The following is a 25,166-nucleotide window of genomic DNA, read 5'->3' on the forward strand; positions in this document are numbered from 1 at the left end:
TCCTTGCCAGATTGCTGGTTTTAATACCCTTCGCCCAAGAAGGCCCGAGGCCAGACCTGAGTGCGGTACCCACAGTCCCGGAGGCTGCTTCATTGGAACTACTCGGCGCCATAGGAAATCTCTTTATAAAAAGTAAGAGAAAGGCCAGAAGTTAAAAGTGAGAGTATATGTGATTTTCTCCCTCTTCGTGAAGGGATATGAAGCCAGACTTCACGCATTAAGCATGTTACAGAGTTAAATAAGAGAGGAACTTTCATACAATTCTTTCCCTTCTTTTTTCCTTGGGCGAAAACAGGGTGACACCACCGTGCTCATCATTAACTATTAATTATTAGTATTATTTATCTCGCTGAGTAAGTTCTAACGCGCGACCACAAATGAACAATTCCGCTGCCTTCTCCAGCTTCGGCCCTCTTGGACGAGGCTGGGAAAGATTGGCCGCGCGAGGACTTTCCCCGCAGATCGAAGCTCCCTGCTGATCGATTATTTGATAATTGATTTCTCCCTCAACTAATGCTCGCCTGGCTTTCGCAGAAAAGATCCTGATTGGACTACGGCTCCTCCACTGCTGCCTGCTGAGGTTTGGGTGAGCTCATTTTCTAACATTCGGAGGGGGAGCTTTTTTTCTCTCCCTCCCCTTCTGTGGGGTTTTAAAAGCTTAGGAAGGGAACCGAGCAGAGTCTGTTGGGGGCGGGGGAAAACTCGGTCTCACAGAGATCTCTGTTCGGGGTGGGTGGGGGGGGCGAGAGATGTTGCAGTTTCGAGACAACTCCTTGTGTAAACGTCTGGCTGTGGACCACAGAATCGCAAGGCAAGCCAATCAGTCCAGACCCATCCCCTTAATAGGGCTTTTTGTCCTATTAACTGATCTCCCTTTTGTATAGGGGCAAAGAAAACAGTGCCGAAGAAAGCAAAGCGAGTCGCTGAAAAGTCCTTGCGATTTCGGGGCGCTCTGTCTTGCCGCTGTTTTTAGGGAACGGGGAAAATACATGGAACTTAAACCCTATTGCTAGACAAAGGAAATGGCCATTACTAGCCTCCGAGGTTGCTAAACAGCAGTGTGGATCGCTGCTGGATATGTCCTAGATGCGACGCGGGGCCGAGGGGAGAGGAGGGACAAAGGGGCGATCTTCTACCCTAGACAGCTGCCGTGTGTGTGTGTGTGTGTGTGTGTGAGTGTGTGTTTGTCCAGAAGAGTCCCCTTGGTGTCGTTTGATGAGCGTAACCAGAATAACGATCGATCGATGCCTCTGAAGTCATAAAGAAAAATAAATACAAACTACAAGAGGGGAAAGAAAGCCTGCTACGGTGGGTGTCGTAAGGAAAGGAAGAAACACTAAAACGGCCAAAGCGCCGGCGACGAAAACAAGATCTCCAGTACAACTCTCTCTCTCTTTCCCCCTCTCTTTCAAACACACTCACACACACATACACACACACACTCGGGCCAAAGAAACCCACACTGGGGTGGGTTTAAAGAGTGACGGGAGCCCCCTTTTCGCTCGTCTTTGGCACCGCTAAAGAAGTCCAAGAAGCGGGAAGGGAAGGGGGAGAGGCTGGAACTCTTCCGAATTGCGCTCCGAGGCTCGGCTCATTGTTCGCTTCTTTTAGCCACCGCGCGCGCGAGAGAGCGAGAGCCAGCGTCCGTGTGTGTGTGTGTGTGTGTGTGTGTGTGTGTGTGTGTGTGTGTTTTGTTAATGGGGAAGCCTCTCCGTGCAGCTCTTCCCAGCCCTCTTTCTTGCCTTGCGGCTCACCCAACCCACCCCTGCGCTACGAGCTTAGTTGATGCAGCCCGCTGCATTGTGTAAGACGCGACCTGTTATGGCCACCACTACTTCCGGGTTCCAGCATTCTGGTCCAAATCCACCTCTCCGCCTGTGTGCAACACACACTTTACACACGCGCAGGGGACTTGCAGCAGGCAGCATCGATCGTGGCTCCTTTAAAGCAAACTCAGACAGCCTTTTTTTTTTTAACCTTCCTCTAGGCTTCTCCAGTTGCTCGGAGGAAAGAGAGAAAATCTGATTAGGAATTAGGACTGAATCAAGCGAGGGAGAAAGAGAAAGGGGGAGAGGAGGAGGAGGAGAAGGAGGAGGAGGAGGAAAAAAAGGAAGAAAGGAAGCTTTTAGACCTCTTATGCTTTTGATGTTAACATTTGAGGTGTCCTGACCAGTTGGAAGCACACACAGCGGAGTCTCATCATTCATTCACCACCTTGACAAGCTCGCCTTTGATTGACAGCTGGAGTGGCAAAAAGTCATGCGAGTTGGTAGTTGGGTTTGAGAGGCACTTTTTTTTTGGAAAAAAAAACAGATTTGGGGGTAAGGATATTTCCTTTCTCCCCCATCGCTGTCTTGGAAACCAGAAGGGAAGAGCGTGAGAGACGCAGGAGGGAGAGAAAGGAAGAAAAGGAGAAAGGAGAAGAGCGAGCGAGCGAGCGAGCGAGAGCGCGTTTCTCTCCCCCTCCGCTTTTTTTTTTTTTAATGCTGAATGCTCGCGCCGCTTCTCTGAGGTCCATCTGGCTGAAGATTCTCCCGATCGGCTGCTCAAGCGACTGGCGACTTTAAAGGATTCTCCTTTATTCCTTTTATTTTGGGGTTGGGTGGGAGGGAGGGAGGGAGTGGGGAGCGCGTTTTGTTTCTTTTCACACTGGCCCTAAAGAGGATATATTAGAAGTTGAAAAGGAAGGGTGAGAAGCAGGCCGATGGCGCAAAGGGTACGTATTTTTTTAATCATAATTTCCAAGTAACATAATATTTAGCAAAACGGATCTTAGAGGCGTTATGAGGCCGGAGGGAGAGTTTTGCATTTTCTAAAACGCACGGAGGGGGGGGGGAGGAGTAAATTAAGATATTTTATAAAATGGACCGCTGTTTTGAGAAATTCAAATATTTTAATAACTGCATGGTTCGGTTGGGGAGACCTAGGGACAGATTTTTCCTTAAAGATAGATGTATATTAAGAATTCCTTGGTCCTGTTAATTCATATCGCTTGGGTCATTTAGTGGAAAGAAACCCTGTCTAAACGCTGCCTTGAAACAGAACTTAAGTCCTTTTAATATTGCTTTCAGTTTAGGGATTCTAAATTTGTCTTTGGCCTTTTCAGATATGCTAATAATATCTTCACAAATAATAAATAACTTTTAAAACTATTGTAAGGATTTATTTAGAGAAGTCCATGGACCATAGTTAAGATGTTGTTCCCACAATTAGGGCAAGAGACAAAATTATACACACACACGTGTACCTAGAGCTAGAATTTATTATTTAATTCCTTGATATGAAACTTCATCAGAATGACGTTTTCTGAACTACATAAGTACTGAGATTTTTTTGAAGAACAGTAGAGCCAAAAAAATGTATTTAGAAGACATTGCAACTTTAAAATTCATTCGGTGGCCCTAACGTATCCTCCATAAAGTTACCCGATTGTTTATCTTGCATTTAGTTTTACAGCTCAAGTAGTGTCAAGAGCTTTAGTTATATTTGCCCTTAAGAAATTGAAATGGCAAAGTGTGATATTCCTGACCCCCAGACACACATCCTTTCACCTGAGGAATTCTAACATTCTCGGCTTCTGCTACTCAGGAGGAAAAGTATTTTAAGTTTAGTGTGCCGGCAGCAGAAGCAAAGCCAGTCAGCAGATAAAACTTTAGAATAGGGACAGTACTATATAGCACGTTACAAAAAAACACACTGCCTTTTCCTCAATAAAATACACGGGATTAGAACTGTCCCAAATATATTTGAAGTCTGATATTTGTGCATGTGACTTCTCAACAGTAGAAAATTAAATTGAAAACTGAAGGACTGATTTCCAACTATTCTTTTTATTAATTATACAAAAATACCCCCAAACCTAACTTTACTTTTTTTATCCTTTCCTTAGACTAGAAAGGAAAGAATCTCCAAGAAATTTCTCTAAGAGCCATTCTAAATGGAGCTTTCTATTTTTGTGCACCGTACCTTAGAGTGTCTTTGCAACATCAAGGAAGGTCTTCTCCACTTGGTGCTGCTTGCATGCACAACTGATGCCCACAGGGAAATCTTGTAAAAATAAAGGAGGACTATCTTAATGCAAGTGTTAATAATAGGTGTCCTCATTTTAACTTCTGCTGGGGAAGCCTACTGAATGAGGCAGCTTTTCAGCATGCATTTATGATGAATTGGACTTTAAAGCAGCGAGTCTACTATCCGCCTGTTAACTTTTTCCTTTCCATAAGATTGTTGTGCCCCAGAAAGGATATACATACTTGTGATGGCCTACTGGAAAATTAATTGGCATGTATATTAATAATAATAACCATAATCATCATCATCATCATAATAGGGGAATTTTACAAGATACATCAACAAATTGCAGCTTCCTGCAATAACACCAGTGGAACTGCAAAAAACTGCTACTTGGAACATCTTATATTTTAAGAAGGTACTTGGTTGATACCTAGGACGCTGGCAGCAAACCGTACCAACCATTAGCACCAGTCACTGGTATTTTTAATGCATTTTTGAATGTTCAGTTGGCTGAGTTTCATGTTTAATGAATAAAGTAAATAATAATAATAAAATAATAATAATAATAGTATAATAATAATAATGATGGGAGGGGGGAGTGAAAACCTTCACAGCTAAAGCCAGGCCTTTTCCTGTTGTCTGATTTGTTGCCATCTCCCCTAACTTACAAGTCATTCTTTCCAACTCAACTCCCTGGCACACAAAGTTGCTTCCTCTTTTCTCACCCACCCCTACATAAACTGCACTTCGGAATCAACCTTCCTTTTGACCCATTTTTTTTCCTTTTCCCTCCTGTTTATTATGCAGTACGACGATTTACCCCATTACGGTGGGATGGATGGAGTGGGGATTCCAAGCACCATGTACGGGGACCCCCATGCCGCCAGATCCATGCAGCCTGTCCACCACTTGAACCATGGTCCTCCGCTTCACTCCCATCAATACCCGCACACAGCCCACACTAACGCCATGCCCCCCAGCATGGGTTCCTCTGTCAATGACGCTTTAAAGAGAGATAAAGATGCAATTTATGGGTAGGTACAGCTAGCATCAGTTTTATTCTCTGGGAAATGTGCTGCTTTCTCCCTGGTTGTCCCCCTCCCCCACATCACCCTTACCTACCCGGTGACCAGGGCCAAATGGAGCTTATTGCCCACTATAGAGCCTAGTCTCAAACTAGGAAAGCTGTAGAATGGGGGTGAATGTGCCATGGTGGGAGTCCTTTACTGGGGTTTACTGGGGCTCTTACTAACCTCTGTTGGACCTCAAATAAACGTTTCCCCCATTCAGAGAAATTAATTGTTTTGGAAAGAAAATGCATGTGTTACTTTGCAAAATTTAGACTGCCTCCCCTTCCCCTAAGAGATGGAAAGTATTGTGCAGAAAGAAAGACCCTTCTCCCCATTTATTTTTTTTAGTAACTTCAATATGTTGAAGGCGGGATTGAAACTGTCCTTTGGTTGTTTTGGCTACAACTTTTTGCAATAAGCTGTGAAGTCATGTGAAAAGTGGAGAAAAAGAATAGAGAGATAGAGAGAAAGAAAAGAAAAAGAAAGAAAAAGAGAAAGAAAGTGAAAGAAAATGAAAGAAAAAGAAAGACTTTATGGGAGAAAATAAATAAAATTAAATATAAATAGAAGTTTCTATGAAATAGTTATTTTTATGAAGTATTAAGCAATATGCATTCATTACATTTATACAGAAATAAAGTATGTTTTCTTTTCCTCTTCCTATACTAAGTCTTTTTAAAGAACAACTTGACAGCTTCCTTTAAATTCAATTTTAAAAGGAGATCTTCGGGATTAATTACACAATTCCTCCTACACCCCCTCCTCCAAATTGAGTTTAGATAATGTTTGGAGCTCCTCTGGTGTGGGATTTTTTTTAAAAAAATTTTTTTTTAAGCGTGCAGCTTAACTTATTCCTCCAGTATAACTTCGGATGAATTTGCCTTTTATAGTCACCACTGCTATTTGCGGGAATCTGAAGAAATGTTGCATATTTAAATATCATACTTTTACCCCTTTGCGTTTCCATTACTTTCAGTTCTGCAGCCCCAAAGAGGTTAGGAGGGAAGGTGAATGGGGAACTTGCAGATGAAAGGAGCACGATGTTGACTTAGTGAATAATAACCTATTAACACCTTAAAAATAAAGTTTAAAATGTGAAAAGTCACTGGTTCCGCAGTGTACCTTCACATGCTCCATCCAGTAATAAGTCTGCATTACCTTACTGAGTTTGTGAAGGAAAAGCATAATCTCCAGATCCAACTGGGAGGAAGAGCTGGTGATCCACATATAAACAGTTCAAATTCCTTTCAGGGAACCTTTATTTCTCTGTCTCCCCCACCCCACCCCATGGGGAAACTTTGACAATTTAGCTTACCCAAGTACCTTTCTTTAACCCGCTCCCCCTGAAAACAATTACAATAAATCCCAAGGCTAATTTCTCATTCCCCATCCCAGAACTAAAGTGCATGTGGGGGTGGGGGGGGCGAAACTGGAAAGCGGGGGGGGGGGCAGCGGATTCAAAATGGCTGCTAAATCCATTTGGTTAATAGCCTTAGCTAACGCTGCTCAGGTCCTCTGACCAGCTTTCAGATGGGCAACCCAGACTGGGAACCAGGGCTCGGATCCAGGTTCCTGGTTCTGCAAGGGAGGACAGCGGGCTGTGCCGGGCTAGGCGCTTTGGAGTGCGCGGGGCTGGAAAGTTCACTTGCGGGGAGTGGGTGGGTGGCTTCTCCCCGACGGAGACCAGGCTTTGCCCGAAGCCCGGCCTCTTGGAGCCCGCGCGGCTCACGGGGGTCTCTGCTTTGGTGACTCTTACCCTTTTTTCCTCCCCCATTTCAGACATCCCCTCTTCCCACTCTTAGCACTGATTTTTGAGAAATGTGAACTAGCGACGTGCACGCCCCGGGAGCCCGGGGTAGCGGGAGGCGACGTTTGTTCTTCCGAATCTTTCAACGAAGATATAGCCGTGTTCGCGAAACAGGTCAGCAACAACCCGATGCTAGGGCCCCTGATCCATGGCGCGCTTCCTCGGGGCCTGGGCGACCCTCCCGGGAAGAACGAGGACGGTTCGCCCGCCTCCTCCTCCTCCTCGCCCTTGTCGCCTTGCCTTCATTTCTCGCAGCCCCTCGACTCCCTCTCGCCCCGGCTCTCCCCCCACCCCTCTCTCCGGAAGAGAGGGCAGCCCTCCGGCCCACATATTGACTTGAAGGGTCGCCCTAGGGTTTCGATTACACCCCCCCTCGCCCTCCTGGCCACTTTCCCAAGAAGACTGCCAGTTTCTGGGTCTCTGCTGGTGCATGGGGACGGAGGCGCAGCGGACAGCTGCCGGCAGACTTGGCAAGCGCGCTGGGCACCTTTGCTTGAGCCTTTCGGCAAAGCCTGGCAGTCTTGGGGGTGGGTTTGTGGGGGTGGAAGTATGGGGAGGGGGTGCGATGTAATGTAGCAAGGGTAACGGCGCAATACAACCGAGTTGTCCTGGTCTCTCAAACTGCTTTTTCTTTCTTCTTTTTTTTAATCCCTTCGCCCGGACTTTTCTACCCTGTGTCTAGATACGAGCAGAAAAACCCTTATTTTCTTCTAACCCCGAACTGGATAACTTGGTAAGAGTTCAGATACGTCTCCCCGAAATACGTGTTTTTCCTGTTTTCTTAAGAGGCAAGTTTTTCCCCTTTCTTTGCTCCAGAATGGGGGTGGTGAAAACTATAGTAAACAAACAAACAAACAAACAAATAACGAGCTGGGGACTTTTTGAGGTCCAGACAACCACATTTCAGGAGCACAATCCAAAAGCAAAGTTGGGTGGAGTGTCCGAGACATTTACCTCATTTTACCTTAACTGCGATTATGCAAATCTCGAGGTATCTTTGCTTTAGAGACCAGTGGGTAGTCCTGGAGTAATGGCAGTTTGAGGTAAAGATCTCGAGTCAAATTGACTCTGACAAAATTAAATTAGTCCTTTGCAATGGAACCTTATTCTCTTCAGCCTTCTTCCTAAATTTGCTTGGCTCTACTGGACCAGCAATATTACTATCTACATTACCGTTTGCTAAAGAAATATTTATGATCCGTGTAATTTGGCCAATTCATTGCAACAGCGGTCAAAAGTAAAAATCGGAGCTTTCTTTTTGTTAAACAGTCTGCAGAAAGATGGCTTTTAAGTTTTAGTGTTGCTGTAATAAATCAAAATATTCACACACATCAAGGCCATACGGCTGCATATACAAGAATGTGCATACAGTGACTCCTGGATAGTAAATGGGAAGAGAAGTATTGGAGAAGCCCTAAAATCAGGGACAGAGACTTACATTGTTTTGTATTTTTACAGATGATCCAAGCCATACAAGTATTAAGGTTTCATCTGTTGGAATTAGAGAAGGTAACTCTCTCTCTTTTTCTTTTCCTCACCCCCTACCTAATAATATTTCATAAAGTTGAAGCTACAGCAGAATTTCTATAAATGTCTTTCCTTTTGGTAATTAGTGTCAGAACCAATCATGACATCCATTTCTCATTGCAGTTTAATTACAATTTCAGCCACTAAAAATCTGGATCACTAATGCCCTGGCCTTGTATCTCTTTTTATTACCTTTGCACAAATGCATTGGATAATATTTTAGAAGGATGCTTGTCTTTCAGAGCTTGTGCTTCTTTCCATAGGATAGCTATTTCTAGCCAGGTACTTTAGTTTTCAGTTAGTTTTTCAGGGTCCCCCCCTCTCCCCCCTTTCTTTTAAAGAGCCATCTGCAGGGTCACACACAGGGCACAGTTTGTCCTGCAACATTTTGCAGAAACAAGCCAGAGTTGCTAGCTGTGTCAGTTTCTTGTTTCTTTTGTGGGGGCTACTCTTTCTTTTCCCAAGAAGGCAGTCATCAGATCAATCTGAATATGTGTTCTACTAATAATAATAATAATATGGAACCCAAGCACATTTCAAAGAAGGACTGGACTAGAAACATTTCCCGGCCTCCTGGAATATTGTTTTTTACCCTTAATACATATATATATACACATATATAAGATATTTATGGTAGCAAGTGACCTGCTTGTGCCTTGCAATAAATGGTTAACATGAGCATGTTCGCAGTGGAAAAAAACATTACAGCAGCTCCGAATGTGAAGTTGTGGATTCACATACTTTTAGATCATTCAACTTTTTGTACAATTGGAGCAAGGGATCCTTTGTGTCCACAGACTCCTTGGGAAAAGGCTTGTGATGCTATAGGGGTAAAATTAAAGAGTTTACCTTAAATGTCATCCATGCAGGCTACCTCACTAATAGTCACAGCTCTGAGAGCAGATGAATTTAACACGGGTGTTGAATATGTTGTAGGCTGTGAATCATCTTGTCACTGTCAATTTTCTGGGATATCTCTATTTTGCCAGAAAAAGAAAGTTCTTCTTAATTCTGAATGTGTCTCGGGGGAATAATTGCAGTCTGTTTCCCCCTATTTAGAACTTTTGATGTCAGCGTGGGGGGAGGGGAATTGATTGCTCTTGTCAATTTCACTTAACATGCCCTTGATTATATTTTGGTGTTGTTACCTTTGTCATAATGCAGGTACACGAATTGTGTGACAATTTCTGCCACCGGTACATTAGCTGTTTGAAAGGGAAAATGCCAATCGATTTGGTGATAGACGATAGAGAAGGCGGATCAAAATCAGACAGCGAAGACATAACGAGATCAGCAAACCTAACAGATCAGGTATGGTCATCTCCAGCTTCGCAATTGCTGTGCAAATCTGTATGCAGATCGTTTGCCGGGTCACTACGCCCCCTTTTATTATTTGCATATGATTAAGTCCCTTTTGGATAAATTTCCATCGAAATGAAAATTTTTGAATAATGTGGCTATTATTACTTCATTAAGTCTTGTTCCGGGATTCGACCTGGCGAAATGAGCTTGTAAAAGCATTGCCTTCAAACTTGACCTGCTCCTTGTCGCTTTTAATTTTTGTCTTTATTTTATTTACTCCCCTTTTTAATGACAATAGAAGGCTCTACTTGTGAATCGTGGGGGCTTCCGGTGAGATGCTAGAAAAGGGGTGGGAGGGGGGGAGGAGAGGAAGAGTTAAATCCGAGATTGGTGGTCTGGGGAAAGAAGACAAGAGAAGGTTTGAAATCTAGCAAACGTTGGCTATTTTCTTCCTGTCTCTACGGTTCATTAGCCTGTCTTGTCAGTTTTCCTTGGCCGACCGCTTTTAGACCTCAGTGAGCATTGCTTTGTAGGAAGATTGCCTGCTGAAAGGGCATTGGGCTTTATTGGATTTAGCAGAAAAAGAAATAATAAAATCAGGAGAAGCAGCAAAAGATAGTGAGGGAAAGAATGATGTTGCGGTTGCTCTGTGTCATCTCTGCCTCTTTGGCTGCCCCCTTAGTTGGGGTATCTGAATAGTCTTAAGAGTAGGTCCTGCGCAATCTATGCGGGGCGCGCCTGAATCTTCCAACTTCACCCCCGTGCTCATGCCTGGACTCTTGTCTCGCTGGAATAAGGTGTGTTTTCTTTTGAAAGGAAAACAAAAGTATCGTTTTGGTTTAAAACGGAGAAGTGATATTAACTAATCAATGCTCCTTAACACTACAATTATAGTGCGTCGCGGAAAGTGACAATAATGGGCAATGCCGGTGGGTTAGTTGCAATTACTGCTTCCTTTGAAAAGAAACAGACTTTCTTGCTTCTTTATGATCTGTTATGTTTGAAACTTCTGAAAGCCATTGGACTGTAGCTCTAGACAGACTTTTTGTTTAGTTCTGCGGGAAATCAAAGCAGGCAGAGCTCTTGTTTTGAGAAGGCATTGATCAGAATGTTGTTGGCTTGATTAAGGCGATTTTATGTCTCAGTTCGGTTCAAGGTGCTCTTCATCTGTTGCTTCCTCTTTTTGATGACTGGTGTCCGTTCCTGGGGATGATACAGAAGATGAAGCAACGTGTTGATTGGCAGCCATGAGATTTTTATGAAGCTCTTGGACAAAATGCCCGTTTTTGAAAAATATTCAATGAGCAATGGAAGATTTGTAAGTCGGTTGTAATTTTGCTTGTCGGGATCTCATTCCCTGCATGTATACATGGGTGGGCCGGCAGTGGTCTCTGTTGACTTTTTAGATCTTGGAAGGAAGGTGGCTGCGGTTTGGTGGGGGGGTCTCGTGCGCGGCCCCCGCCCCGTAGATATCGCTGAAACACGGGCTGTAGTTGAAGAGGGGTGTTGTGGAATCAAAATTGTAATCCAACAAGTCTAACGAGAAAATAGGTTTCTAAAAGCTTCAGAGTGCTTCGTACATAAAGCTATTTGAGCAAATTACAAGAACCGCTTAGGGGCATGAATGAAATCAACACTTTAATTGCGTCCAAAATGAAGATTTATGCCCCATTTTCCCAATGAATCATTATTTTGTTAAAGCGGAAGCAAAATATGTGAGTTTTGTTGTTGTTGTTGTGCTCAAGGAAAGAAACCGGGAGCTTGAGTTGCCCCCTTCAATTCCTTCTCACCCGCACCTCTCTTTCATTCTCTACATCGCCAAGATGTTAATAAACTTCCACAAAGTTTAGACGCGGCAAATATGCGAGCGCGCACACACGTACGCTTATTGATACCTTTTAAAAACCTTCCGATATTTGTTTATAGCGGCTCATGTGAGCTTTAATGGGCCATCTCCTCTTTTTTTTCTTTTTTCTTTGGTCTTTTCAAGCAGAGAAGTTAATGCCTGGCTGAATATTTCCTCCTTCCTTCCTTTTAAAAAACCCCAACCCACCTTGGGGGAAGGTTCCTTGCTTTTCGCCTGCCAGACCTCCGAGCTCGGCGGAGAAGCTACAAGTATCCCTTGGCCCCGTGCTTCACGTACTGCGCCTGCGCCGCCCGGTAGTTTGCCCATTTCGCAGCCTGTGTTGCGAAGGCTACGGCGCGCGTTCCTCGGCGATAACCCGCAAGGCTTGGTCTCTCGTTTCCTCAAAATGCGCCCTTTCTCCCCTCACCCCTGACGGAGACAGAATTTCCCCTCTTTTCTTTGATACGAATGTGGGCGACCAGTTTTCCAGCAGGTCGCCTTGCCTGTGGATGACAGGTCCCTTTACTGTAGGACAGAGTTTCTCAACTTTGGCGAATTTAAATCCTGTGAACTTCAACCCCCAGAATTCCCCAGCCAGCTGGCTGGGGGATTCTGGGAGTTGAAGTCCACAGGAGTTAAAGTCGCCAAGATTGAGAAACATTGCTGTAGGTCCACCAGACCCAGTTAATTTACGTATAGTGGCAAAAATAAGGAATAAAAACGGAGAGCCAAAGCAAAAGCGTGGGCATTTGAATAAAAGGAGTTACTCAAGCCTCCCTTCGGTATTCTGCGAACCGCCCGGGCTCGCTAGCCAATTCATTCTTCACGTCTCCAGAGTTTGGTCATCTTCCTTTGCCTGTCGCAGAGCCTTAGTAGCCCCCGGGAACAAAAGCGAACCAGGCGTGGGTTTGGGGGGAGAAGAGAGAAATGAATCCTCATTTTTTTCTGTCAGGGAAGGCGAAGACGGCTGGCCGCCCTTCTAGCCAAGCCTCCAGCCAACGGCAACTTCAGAGACCTGGGCAACCGATCCCGGGTTCTGCGCCGGCTGGCGCCCCCTTCTGCTCAACGGTGCTCACGGCCCTTTCTGAAGAAGCGAGCGCCGGCCGGGTTTAAGACTTAAGCTGGGGTTGGAGAGTCCACTTTTGCTTGCTGGAGTAATTCTTTGGCCTTCCTAGAGCGCAGGTGGAGAAAGGCATTCAAGGGGGAAGCCGGTAGGGCTTTGGTGGGGAGAGGTGGGCGGCAGAAAACAACGAAAGAAGCGGCCGTCTGAATCCCTCAATGACACCCGAAGACCGAAAGAGACGCTCAAGGGCGCAGAGCCGGAGTCACTTCCAGCAAGAGGTTGCGAGGGCGCCTACATATCTGCCCTGCGTGAGCGGATAGCCTTGTCCTGAAAAGCAGTTCTCTGAAGCTTTCCTCTCTTCCCCCCTCCTCCCACAGGCCTACATAAATTAACACGTTTCCGCCACCCTCCACCTCAAGTTAGAGTGAATGAACTAGCCCAACACCACGCTCGCCCCACCTATGGCTGTGGCTATGTATATATGTGTATGGGTATAGCTCCCGTCGCTGAAAGCAGGCCGAGATTTACCTCGGGGTGAGGGGAAAAATCAGACGGCTGTTTGCTATGAGGTGGTTGGAGCCGATAGGCTCCCGCGGCCGCGCAGAAAAAGGCGGGCTTACGGGCCTAACAGAGTATCGGGGGGAAAGCGCTTAGCACCCCCTCCCCGTTCCCCGCTATCCCTCCTTCGGTCCTCTGTTCGCAGCCTCCTCGGTTCCACGCTCGGGGCGTCCCGGTTTCACCCACTCCTCCCCGGGAAAGGTACCCGGAGGCCTACGAAATGGCGAACAGCGTGTGGTGTTTAAGGGCGGGTCGTGAGCAAGTTAGGGATGAAGGAAGGACATCGGTTTTTTGGTGGGGGGGAGGCTGGCTGAGGAAGGTTTTTGCTCCTTGGGGTGGGGGGTGGGGAGAGAGAGAAGAGTGTAAGCAACAGAGCTTGGAGGCAGGCAGAGGTCACCCTATGCTTCCCTTGGCCTCCCGCTGAGGTTTAGTCATGCCCTGAAGGCCGTGTCCAAGGAAGACAATGGGGCAAGTGGGCAGGGATGGGAAAAGCACCGAAGAGGGAAGAAAGGCACCAAAGAAGCCAGCAATTGTGTCTGCTCTCTGCTACACCCGCCCAGCGGGAAAAGAAGGAATAAGGGAGAGCAAGTGGCCCAGGTCTTGCTCTGCCTTTGAGGCTTGAGTAGGCCTTTGTGACTCTGGTATCACTGGTCTGCTGCTATTCAGTGGTGGCAGGGAGCCTCAGTGACACCCGACCTTTTCTCTAAGGAACCTTCTACATTGGGAAAGGAAGATGATTGTATGGGCACACTTTAGTTAACTTGTGTGCGCGCGCGCATGAGCACATGTGTTAAATTAAACTAGGCAACTTTAAGAGGGAATGCTTGCTGCTCTGGAAGAGGTTAGGTATGTGTCAGGTAGAAGGTGTAACAGTGGCGCATTTTACTGCAGAATCTAGTGGAGGGAATAAAAATCATTGCCATGTCTCCTTGAACTGGCCATCTGCTTATAGAAAGTGAAGGAAATTTATGGGACTTGGGTAGAAGTGAGAAATCACCATAATATAACAGTTCTCTTAGCCCAGCAGATTGACTTTCAAAGCCTAAAATATATTTTTTGAAATAACTTTATCTCCAGAATAAATACTTTTTTAAAAAAAATCAACTTAAAATAGTTGTTCAATTTATATAGAAATTTTGTACAAAGCTGACTAGAAAATTGAGAATTTAGGATTGAGAATAGTGATGGAAAGTTAATTTCTAAGAATTCCCCCCCCCCTCAACTTGTATGCGGATTGCTTGTATGAATACAGAGCATGGGAAGTTCAACTTTGGAATATGCCAAAACAAAATAAAAACTGCACATCTTTTAATATAACAGCTGAGCTGGTATGGAACTTGCTATTTGAAGCTGAAAAGTGAGTTTAATCATGGAGCTTATTTCCAATAATTATGGAACTACCATGTTCTCTTCCTCCTCCTTCCCCTTCACACAAAATATATTTATTTTAAGAGCAAAACCTATTGACTTCAATACTTAAGTTCCATCTTAAACTCACTTGTTTTGACACAATAAGTAAACATACCTCAGAATTATAAATCTTGCACAAATTAAATTGAACCTCATTTGCACATCTAAGGAGTGATTAGCCTTTAATATTAGCTCACATATTATGGTATATTTTGAATATGTGATTACGGTAGGTGACTCTTTATCCAGTTTTGAAATAAACCTTATGTACCGGTATCAGGATGTTAAATTGCACTTAGTTACATATTTTAAAAATTGGAAGATTTACAGAATTTATATTTTTATTCTTTATCAGTTTACCTGGAATATATATTTGGTAAAATACTTATGGTTACAATTTAGCAATTAAAGCAGAATCTGTACATATCAACCTTTATATCCATGTTATATATTTACAATTTAGTTGCTTTGGAAGTTGGTTAATTAGCATTTAAATACTTTATTGCATTTTTTAAAAGATCACATTTTTATTACCAATAGATATTAATGTATCTTATTCTCCGATCATAGCAACTGTTGACAGTTAAACGGCAATTTTGAAATACTTTTATTGTAGAATTGACTTATTTTGTTGCAGTAGTATTTACTTCAGTGAAAATATGGATAGGATTGTGCTACATAATTCTTACTGTGGTAATTTAACTATGTTAAGCAGATCAAAAACCAAGCTTCTTTTAAATTACTTGAATTTGTTTTTTAGTAAAAGTGATTTTGGTAGCTTGTACATTGATATAAATTCCACTTTCCCTGAAGGGAAACTGTAGATAAATACTGCAACAGTTTACAAAACAATAACAAACACTGTGAATTGGTCATTAGTAGCATTCTGCCAAGTGATGAGAATCCTATTACTTGTTAGATTTTTTGAGCATAGTAAAATTCTTCTTATCCTCATAGAAGGATAAGTCCTTTTAAGGATAATGTTATAACTTAATACTACTCCATGTATTATAATTTAAATAATCACTTCTAAGTATTAAACAATGTTTCTATATAAGCCTGCCTGCTAGAAGGATGTTCAGAGTAGATAATAATAGTTTCTTTCCCAGAATTAACTACAGGTTTTAGCGTGTCAGAATAGTAGTTTCTAAAGATTATCACTACATTTGATATACCTTCAGGAGACAAACTGATTTATTATAATTAACAAGCTGTTTTATAGGAACTGGAGTTTTAATTTGTGAATGTAAATAAATGTATATTTAATTGGGTGCTAAGTTTAATGAAGTTCGGTGCCACTTTTTTCTTTGCAAATGCTCCGCTTTGTATCGCTAACAGATCAGTTAAATATCTACATAGTTCTTAAAATGTTTATCAGAATAAATAATCATTTAAGAACATCAAGGTGCTCCTTGTTGCTGGTAGGAAAATGTATATGTGGTTATACAGTCTCAGACTAAACAGAACAAAGTGGTCCCGTAAATCATAGAAGAGGGTGTTGGTTTCATAGGTAATTCTTATCCTTTCAACCAGTGCCCAGGGAGTCTTCACTGTAAGTTGCTTCATCTCAGCTTTCAGGTGCCACTGGGTGAGCTGTAAAAGATTATGACACTTACCTTTCAATAATGTATATGCAAGTTGCTTTTATCGACTAGGTTTTTTTTTTTGAAGACACCGCAGTATAAAATAATTGCTAGCACGGATCCAAATCAAGTGTGTGAGCATATATGCAATGTATTCAGGCAACAGTATTTTTCTTGTGTAAAATAAATGTTAACAAATATAAAAATAATAATCTTTTGACAGACTCATCATTTAATCTTCCTATGTAAGCCAAATGCAGTATGTATATAGAAACATAAATGGAAACTGGCAAACAGCCAAATTCCTATAGGGGCTAGCAGAGAAATGATAAAAAAAATGAAATAAGAGTTCTTGTGAGGAGGTCTATAATTCAACATTATTTGATTCCACTGTCAAGGAAATTGTTGAAGGGATAGTAAACTGATACTAGAGTCTCAGTCATTTTTTAAGAGTCTTAAATGTTTGCAACCTTGATGCGTGGATGGCCGTAGATGGGTTATAGGATTTGAGATATAGTAATTCTTGTATTTAGTTGAAATACATAGGTTACAGTAATTAAAAAGCAGAGCAAGCAGAAGACACAAAAGCTTTACATAGCTCGCAAACATTCTTCTGTGGAGGAATAATATTTAATTTTCCTCTTGGTAGCAGGTTACTGGAAAAGACAAAAGAGCTTTACAGCCTGCTCATAAACACATGGCTTCAATGTACATCTCACTGAAATCAATACAACATACATTCCCATGTTAAACTTTTGGTTTGGGGTAATGATGTCAGTCAGTTTAAGGCAAGTTGTCTGATGAAACTTATTTTTAGATTGAAGTTCCAGACTTATACTCTCCAGTTACGAAGATTGGACTTGGAGCTAATAAGGCTTCTAGGTAAAAGTGTACATTTTAAGAGTATGGCAGAATTATGAAACTAAACACAACTAAACTGAATGGAATGACTGAACAGCCTGTAAATATATTCATCAAGTATGTATCTGCAATAAGCACAAGTTTATCTGAAAAGAAAACATGCTCATTGCTCTATGCAAGCATATGTAAGGTTGTAGCCTAAATAAGCCCGTTTGGGAATTTATTTTCAGGCAATAATCTTAGCCTCAAAATTTAAATGATCAAATCCTGAAGATTGATGTTTCAACAAAATGTGAATATAGTTAGTTATAATTAAAAACTGTGTGAACACATTCTTCACAAACTTTCTGGGAACATACACTAGAATTGAAATTCACAAATGTTTGGGGATTGATTACATCCCCACGGTGTTGGAGTTTCTTCAGGTGTGCATAAGATTGGTCTTAATTTAAGAAAGAAGCCGACAAATCATAGTAACTTTCAGTTTGTCTATATGTTATATAAATCATCAAAAGTGTGAAATGACTAAAGCATACTACCTAGAATATGTATTATAGTAAAATTGTATGTGTGGTTTTTGTTAAAGTTAAGGCTAACATTTATTGTAATTTTAAATTAATTTTTTTGTGGGAGGGCTTCCAGATTTGGAATCATTGCTATTTGTTGACCTAAATGGGGATTTGATGGATAACTGAACTACCTTATGACACATTGAAATTGTCTCAAAGTAAGATTTTGCGATATCTATCTCATACACAGAATACATATTTCTGAGTAATTTTAATGAGACTTTGTAAGCAAAAATAAATATGGAAGTTGTTACTGTATGTGATCAAAGCAGTATGTACAGCATTCTGTGGAGTTCATTTAACATATATTAGTGCTCTCTCTCTGTCTCTCTCCCTAATTCTTATGCCAGAAATGTTAGAGAAGGAAGAAGAAAAAAGGCAACCGGAGCATGTGCTGTCTATGATATTAATTATATTCAGTACAATGGTTGATTTGTTCCTTAGAATATTGCCTCATTTCTATTGTTTGAAGTGCACAAGAAACATAATCTTAAGAAATATGAAGCCTTGAAAATTAATCTGTAGATGGAAGCACGTTTCGTGTAAATAAATGAAATATTCACTGAAACATAAATTGTGAAACTTATATCCAAAGAAGAATGTTTAGGAATATAATTCCTAATTACAGAATTCATCACAATAATGCTTCAAACATATTCTTACTAAATAAATACACACGTACACCTAAAGATAGTTCAGTTAGTTCAGTTGCCAATAGTGAACATTGCAGCAGGAATGTTAAAACCAAATATTTTATTTTTTAAAGTAGTTAATTGAGTTGTTGATATATAATCTGTAAGATTTATATCCATATATTTCTAAAAGTGAAATCACAAATGTCTTGAACATGCAGCACTATTCTACTAATCTTAATATTTTAGAAATTATCATTCCATTCTATCATCCCACTTTTGATAAAATCAATACAATATTTTATTATATTAATTAGCTTTGTTCATTAGCATAACCATTTAAACATTTTAATTGTATATTGCTTTATTTAAATAGATACATACTCTCTTTATATCTAGCTGAATCAAATCAGTATTTTTTCTTTTTTCAGTTTTTCTAATTATCCATATATTATTAGCGATAGAAAAACATTGCATTGCACTTGTTCTAATTATTATCTGTTTTATAATTCAAATGCAGTGAACTTTTAATTGTTTCTGCCTACTTTTTATTTCTAATGCTCTCTATATTAGTGCATGTTCTTCAGTCAGGGTTGTAAAGCTATTTCCATTATTTTCAGTAGACTCCATTAAATACGAATAGTTTTAAGAAAGCAACTGAGTATCCAGTGTTGAATACACTTACCTGGGAGTAAATTCCATTGAACTCAATAGAACTGGCTCCTGAGGAGACATATATTGAGTTGACTGTCAGGAATGAAATAATATGCCTTTTGTCTTCTGTATGCTCCCACATCTAGCTCCTTGTGTTTCTCCTGCTCTTGTTACTTAATTTAGAGCTGATGCATGGTCCTGAGGTTTGAAATGTGTGCCCTTCTATGTAGAAGGAAATAGTTTAACGCAGAGAATGTAGGTGAAACTAGAACTCTTGCAATACATTGAGGCTGCTTTTGTTAATTTAGTGGAGATCACTGGAAAATCTCATTATGATCTATCATGTCTAGTTAAGGGTCTGGCATCTGTTAGTGTGTAGTGTGAATTTTTGACATGTTAGATCTGTATCAGCTTCTTCAGACTCAACATGTCAAATCTTGTTTGTTGGTTGTTTGGTAGCTATTTTATTTATCTTGGTTTTGTAAAGATATGTTTATGAAGTCAAGATCCAGAATGTTATTCATCCCTTTATACTTTTCATACAGTGTTCAATAAGGTTCCAATTGGAAACAGATATACTCAAGAGGAAGCACAATTAAAATCAATGTTTTGATTTAAAATGCCTTTTATTTAGGTGCGTTCACATAATAGCATTTTATATTTTAATATTTTTAATTGTCCTATTTTTGACAAACAAAAATGGCTTGAGTAGTATTGTGTACAATGCTATATCCTCCGGATCAGGATATAAATGGCCATCTTTTATTTGATGGAACCTTCAAAATATGACTATGTTAAAGCAGTTTTTAAAAATGATATTAAGACTGCAAAAGAATATTCTATTGTAGCCAGTTTCTGTTTTTAGCATGGTATGTTTGAATACTGATGACTGTGTAAAATAAAACTATAATATCTTCAAATATAGTTTAGATCGTAAATATCTAACTCTTTTAATGTTTGTGAGTTAGATTAGTAGCTTTTAACAGCAACAGGATGCATAAGACATGCATGTATTTTATGTATGTATGTATGTATGTATGTATGTGTATATGTATATGTATATGTATATGTATATGTATATGTATATGTATATGTATATGTATATGTATATGTATATGTATATGTATATGTATATGTATATGTATATGTATATGTATATGTATATGTATATGTATATGTATATGTATATATTAGACTCCTGCAAACAATTTCAGTACAACTGGTATTTTGCTATCTCGATCTGCTCCTCATAGCCACAAGTTCTCTCAGTGGAAGCCTTAACTGGCCATATATGTATCTGACCAGAAAAACTCAATCTTCAAGTGACTATAGGGATATAACTTTTGAGGTACTAATTCAGAAGGCCACCACTTGCAAGTGAAACATGTACAGAAGATTTTCATAGACCTAGGCTATATTTATACTAATGCAGCACCCTCATACTGCTACCCTTTCAGTTCTCTTTCTCCCCGCTCTCTCCATCTCCTTCTCCCCCGCCCTCTCCCCTCTCTCCCTCCCTCTCCCTCTCTTTGTCTCTCTCTCTTTGTGGTATGTAGTGTTTATTAGTGGATGGTCCATTCACATTCATGAAAATAGCCAATGGATGTTTAGCAGCAATCACAGGAAGCATTAGTACGAATTAGGCTTTTTGGTCTCTTTTTATTTGTGTTATCTAATTATTATACTTGATTTTCTATCTTTATAGTAAATGATCATAATCATAATTTCATTTTAAATTTATATGAAGAAATTTGTACAAAGTTATTTTTTCTCTGATGCATGGTAATTTTGTGCAGAACAGTACCATAAGGATGTTGTTATACAAAAATTTACTAGCAACAAATTTGTGTTATGCCAAATGCCCATGTATATTACTTTCTTAATTTAATTTAATTTTTTTAATTGGGCATATGGCTTTCCATTAAAATCATAGCTTTCTTAAACTTGTTTCAAAGGTAAACAAAGAAGCACAAATGTTAAGAATGAGGCTATTGCTGTCTGTAGTGTTGCTAAACGAATATTTCAAAATTAATGCAGCATTTAACACTAGTCATAAAAATCCACTCTAATTATTCTAAATAATATTGTATCTCAAAGGTATAAGTTTTATTGCCTGAGCTTCTATTGTACTGTTAATAGAAGTTGGAAACAGAAGAGAAAGAAGAGTCACTGGCAATAATTTTAATGTTTTTTCTGAACAGAATCACCAGTATGAGGGCAGTTGACTTTATACTGACAGCAGTTTAACTCATCTACATTTCTATAGTGTTCCAGGAAATTATATATAGAACACCCTCCCCAGCTTTTTGTAAATTACACTTGTAATCTAATACACATATACCATCAAAAAGCTGGGTGCATTATGTTCTTTTTGACAAAAAAGGTATCTTGCTTCTAAGTCATTTATAGAGGTTTCAAAATAGCCACTGAACATTTCCCCCTCCATGATCAGCAGAAATTAAAAGTTGTTATTCAGAAAATACCAAACAGAAATGATTAATCTTTCATTATAGAAATCATGAGACAATCTGTATTTTAAAAATTGAAGTACCTTACTTGTGAAGGTACTCCTACTCCAGGGAGTGAAAACAATGTGCTTTTAGTAACACACCATGTTAAGAGGCAAGACACAGGTGTATTATTCAAGGGGTACTTGAGTACTGTTCAAGGACTGCTGTAAATATAGGGCAGGTAAGTAATTAAATGTTTTATGACTGTCGGACTAGATGATCACCCTAAGGGTGTAAACTCCAAAATAAATTGATTTCTATTGGTGATATGCTTTTCAAAGTAAAAATGTACGAAGATTCCATAGGTCTGAGGTAAAAGAATCTATGATGACCAGAAACCAAGAGTTTTTTTTATATTTTGTAGAAAACTGGATATGTTTTTGACCTATTTATTTTCTTGTACTAAGTAGAAAAGATGTCTTGGAGTCATTGTGAAGAAATTAAAATTTTGAAATGCTAGGTACAGATTCATTTTGAGTTACATACCTGCAATAATAACAACAACAATAACAACCTCAATAATAATCCACCACCATCATCATCACACAGTCAGCCTTTTGTCCACATTATATTATTACATGTGGTCTTAAACTATGTGGTCTTAAACTATGAAACCATTAGGGGGAGACAACATGGAAAATTATACTTCTGAAATGCATGTTGATTAAATAAATGAAATAAATAAAAGATGAATAGAAAAAATCAAATTATTTTCTTTATAAAAAAGTTATTGGGTAAATGTCAACTATTTAATTCAGATGGAACTTTTATAAAGCTTGCTAATACAAACCCACAAGTCTGAACCACTCTCCCAACTTTAAAGTAGGCTTCATAATTCAAGAAATGAACAAGGATTTGGACTGACTTCCCCACATTTAAACTTTGAATTCCAGTCATCACACTGTTGGGATTTAGTGAGATATGAAATATAGGCAGTTCTGGAGTAGTTGTCTCGGCATTAGCCACATTCAGAACTGGATAGAAATGTACATTTATACCTTTGTTCATGATTTTTGCAATCACAATTGCAGCATTGTTCACACGTGATATGTCGATACATGGTTGGTTAGCAGAAGGCATGCAAATTATAAAGCTAGTAGCCAGAACTATTCTGAAATATCTGTTGTTTTGATACATTGTACATAGAACCAACATGCAGCTTTTTTTTTGTAAACTCGCTTCTATATTATTTCATAAATATTTCACTAACTCTAATAAAAAGAATATGAGAGCTTCACCCAAATCATACAATTATTCACCCCCTATTTAAAGGCTTAAGCAGTACCTTTATCACACAGCATTGGCCTTGTTTAGTTTGAAATCCAGTTATTTGTTATCATCATTTTGTGTTTGTTAGACAGATACATACACCCAAAAGCAATAGGATTGAATCACAGTAATATATGTGCAGTTTCACAGCTTCCATCCCTGTTTGTTTATTTTTTTGTAAATACATCAGTTAACTGTTTCTGTATATTGCCACAAATGTGGATATCTCTAGAAGTGTAGTTATTCTTATCCTCTAGAACCGTTTCTCTTGGTGTCTGTACTTTCAATTCGGACTGGAATCACAATCTTTTCTTTGTAGCTCCCCCTTTTAAATTCAAGATCGGTATATTTGAGAATATATATGCCCTGGTGCTCCTCTCTACATACAAGCTCAATACCTAATTATAACATTCCCCAGAAAGAAAATGCTGTATGAAGCAATGAACTATATAGTTGAGTATGCAATAAGGGAATGACAGGGTATTTTCAAATGTCCCAAGTCAGTGAGTTTTCTTAAAAATAAAGCTAGTTTTGCTTTTCGGCTCAATGTTCATATGCCTTGACCCCATGATAACATACCTCCAAAAATAAAATGGAGAAGAGATGTAAGTAAACTGGAAGAGAAGTGGATTTGCACAAAGATGAAATGGCACAAAAGTGAATCAAAAATGGCATCACCATAGGCACAGGAGCCCTGTTTTTCCTTGTACCACCCTGATTTATTCCCACCTTTGCTAATAGCTGCAGTAACTAAAGGGGTAAGGTAACACAACAACCAACGAGGATGAAAGTTCAGGAAGGAAGTTTATTGGTACAACTGCCAGTGAGGACAGCAGAGTTTGGCCATAATTCTAGAGAGGCAGGACAGAGTTGATTCAGACAACTACATTTGTAATGGCAATGGGCCTGAAGTAGAGTAATGGCTAATGTCTTGGGGAAAAAAAGCGTTCTTAATCATGACTGTATAAGCAAGCCTGACTACGTGTGCATTATTAATAATCTGTTAGGCTTATTGTGAAGTGATAACAATGGTGTAGAAGTAGGGCAGCAACCTAATTGGCTGTTGTTGGGTTTTGTTTTTTTTAGCTTTGCATGTAATAAAACGTGAGTGGTGTTAATGCATTATTCATACATTACATCCCATATTTACTAATACTTTTCTCAGTGTGGCTTCTGTGTGCAGGTCAGGGTTTATTTTCCTGATTGTTTCAAGCCAGGTAAAAGGGCCCAGAGTTGGCTGGATATCAAGGAGAATGTTCCTATGGTATAAACCTAAATGCAATATATGATCCTGTAACATCTTGAACTGAGTTCAGTGCTGTGATAATGACATTTTGAAATGTCCTAGCATTTGTCTATTTGATACACCTAGGAATGGTTGGACCTAGGAATATGTCTTTTCCCCCTGTCTCCTGTGTCTTTAATAGAGGCATGAAAAGGAAAGGATAAGAACAAGGAGTTTTTCCTATCTCTTCATGCCTGGAAAAAACTGGATATATTAACATTCAGTATGCCAGGTTTCCATTAAAGACTTGGTGCACAATGGTGATAAGTTTCCCTTTTGGAAAATTCCATTTTATGAGATACTTTGGAATTGTGTGTAACTAACTAGCTGTGATTAACATAGCAATCCTTGGGCCATTACTAGCAGTTCAACTCAGAAATGAAGTTGGCATTCACCATAGTGTCAGTAGCAATGCATTCAGCTCTTTTTACAGCATATTGCTTTTTATAGACAATTATCTATGAGCAACTGCTGGTCAGGAATGGCAGTGATAATTCAGCTAACCATATGTCTATAACAAATATTTTTGTTCAGTAGCTTTAGATCTAGTACTAAAGGAGATTGCTCTTATTCCTCAAAGTGAACATTAAAACATTTTGTATAATCTCATGTAGGGAATGCCACAGGCAAGCTATATGCATGCCCTTTGCCTGGCTCTTTCACATGTAGGACTTTGCTCATTATTTGTGAACCTCAGTGGAAAAAATATTACTGATTTATGTAGGTGTTATTTTTCAAGTACACAGTGTGTGAGTATTTAAGGGTTCATGCTGAAGTGGCTTGGGGTAGTGAAGCACCATAACTATACAATGGGAATGAGGGCTAGCTTTTTCTTTGGTGTTTTGATCTTCTATCTTGCAAGATAAAAATGATTCATGCAGGTTTTTGGAAAAAGTCTTCCATTTATGCTTGGGAAATCCATGACCAGATATAAAAAGTGGATGGGAAGAAAATATTTATAAAGGAAGTTTTATGCCAATCGTATAAGGAGAATGGAAACATGACTTTCTGTAAAATTCCTGTTCTGAGGTGGCAAGATGTTAATGATAATGTTTCTATGGAACCTCTTCTGCTCTTGAGATTCCATCCAATACCTTATTTGGGTCTGTGCAAATATCTAGTTTAGAGAAGAGCTAAACTGCAATTTATGCCAGCATGGTTTACCATTGTTTGAGAACAGACTAAGCAAAAAATGATGTAAGTAAT

General features: G+C 39.9%; 1 protein-coding gene across 3 annotated transcripts in view; it reads left to right on the forward strand.

The window, feature by feature from the left end:
- Nucleotides 1–2,601: 2,601 nt before the first annotated feature.
- MEIS1 (Meis homeobox 1) overlaps nucleotides 2,602–25,166 on the forward strand; it is a 176,030-nt gene continuing 153,465 nt past the window's right edge. For all 3 annotated transcript variants that reach the window (XM_087716823.1, XM_087716824.1, XM_087716825.1), the window contains exons 1-6: nucleotides 2,602–2,716; nucleotides 4,822–5,048; nucleotides 6,864–7,005; nucleotides 7,574–7,624; nucleotides 8,350–8,400; nucleotides 9,583–9,729. In XM_087716823.1, coding sequence (XP_087572949.1) covers nucleotides 2,705–2,716; nucleotides 4,822–5,048; nucleotides 6,864–7,005; nucleotides 7,574–7,624; nucleotides 8,350–8,400; nucleotides 9,583–9,729 — 630 coding nt within the window. In that variant the 5' untranslated portion in view covers nucleotides 2,602–2,704. The remainder of the gene's footprint in view (nucleotides 2,717–4,821; nucleotides 5,049–6,863; nucleotides 7,006–7,573; nucleotides 7,625–8,349; nucleotides 8,401–9,582; nucleotides 9,730–25,166) is intronic.

This window comes from Thamnophis sirtalis, unplaced genomic scaffold (genome assembly GCF_051295495.1).
Source record: "Thamnophis sirtalis isolate CommonGarterSnake01/CBP01778 unplaced genomic scaffold, rThaSir2_p1.2 scaffold_5, whole genome shotgun sequence".
In the NCBI taxonomy this organism is placed as follows: Eukaryota; Metazoa; Chordata; class Lepidosauria; order Squamata; family Natricidae; genus Thamnophis; species Thamnophis sirtalis.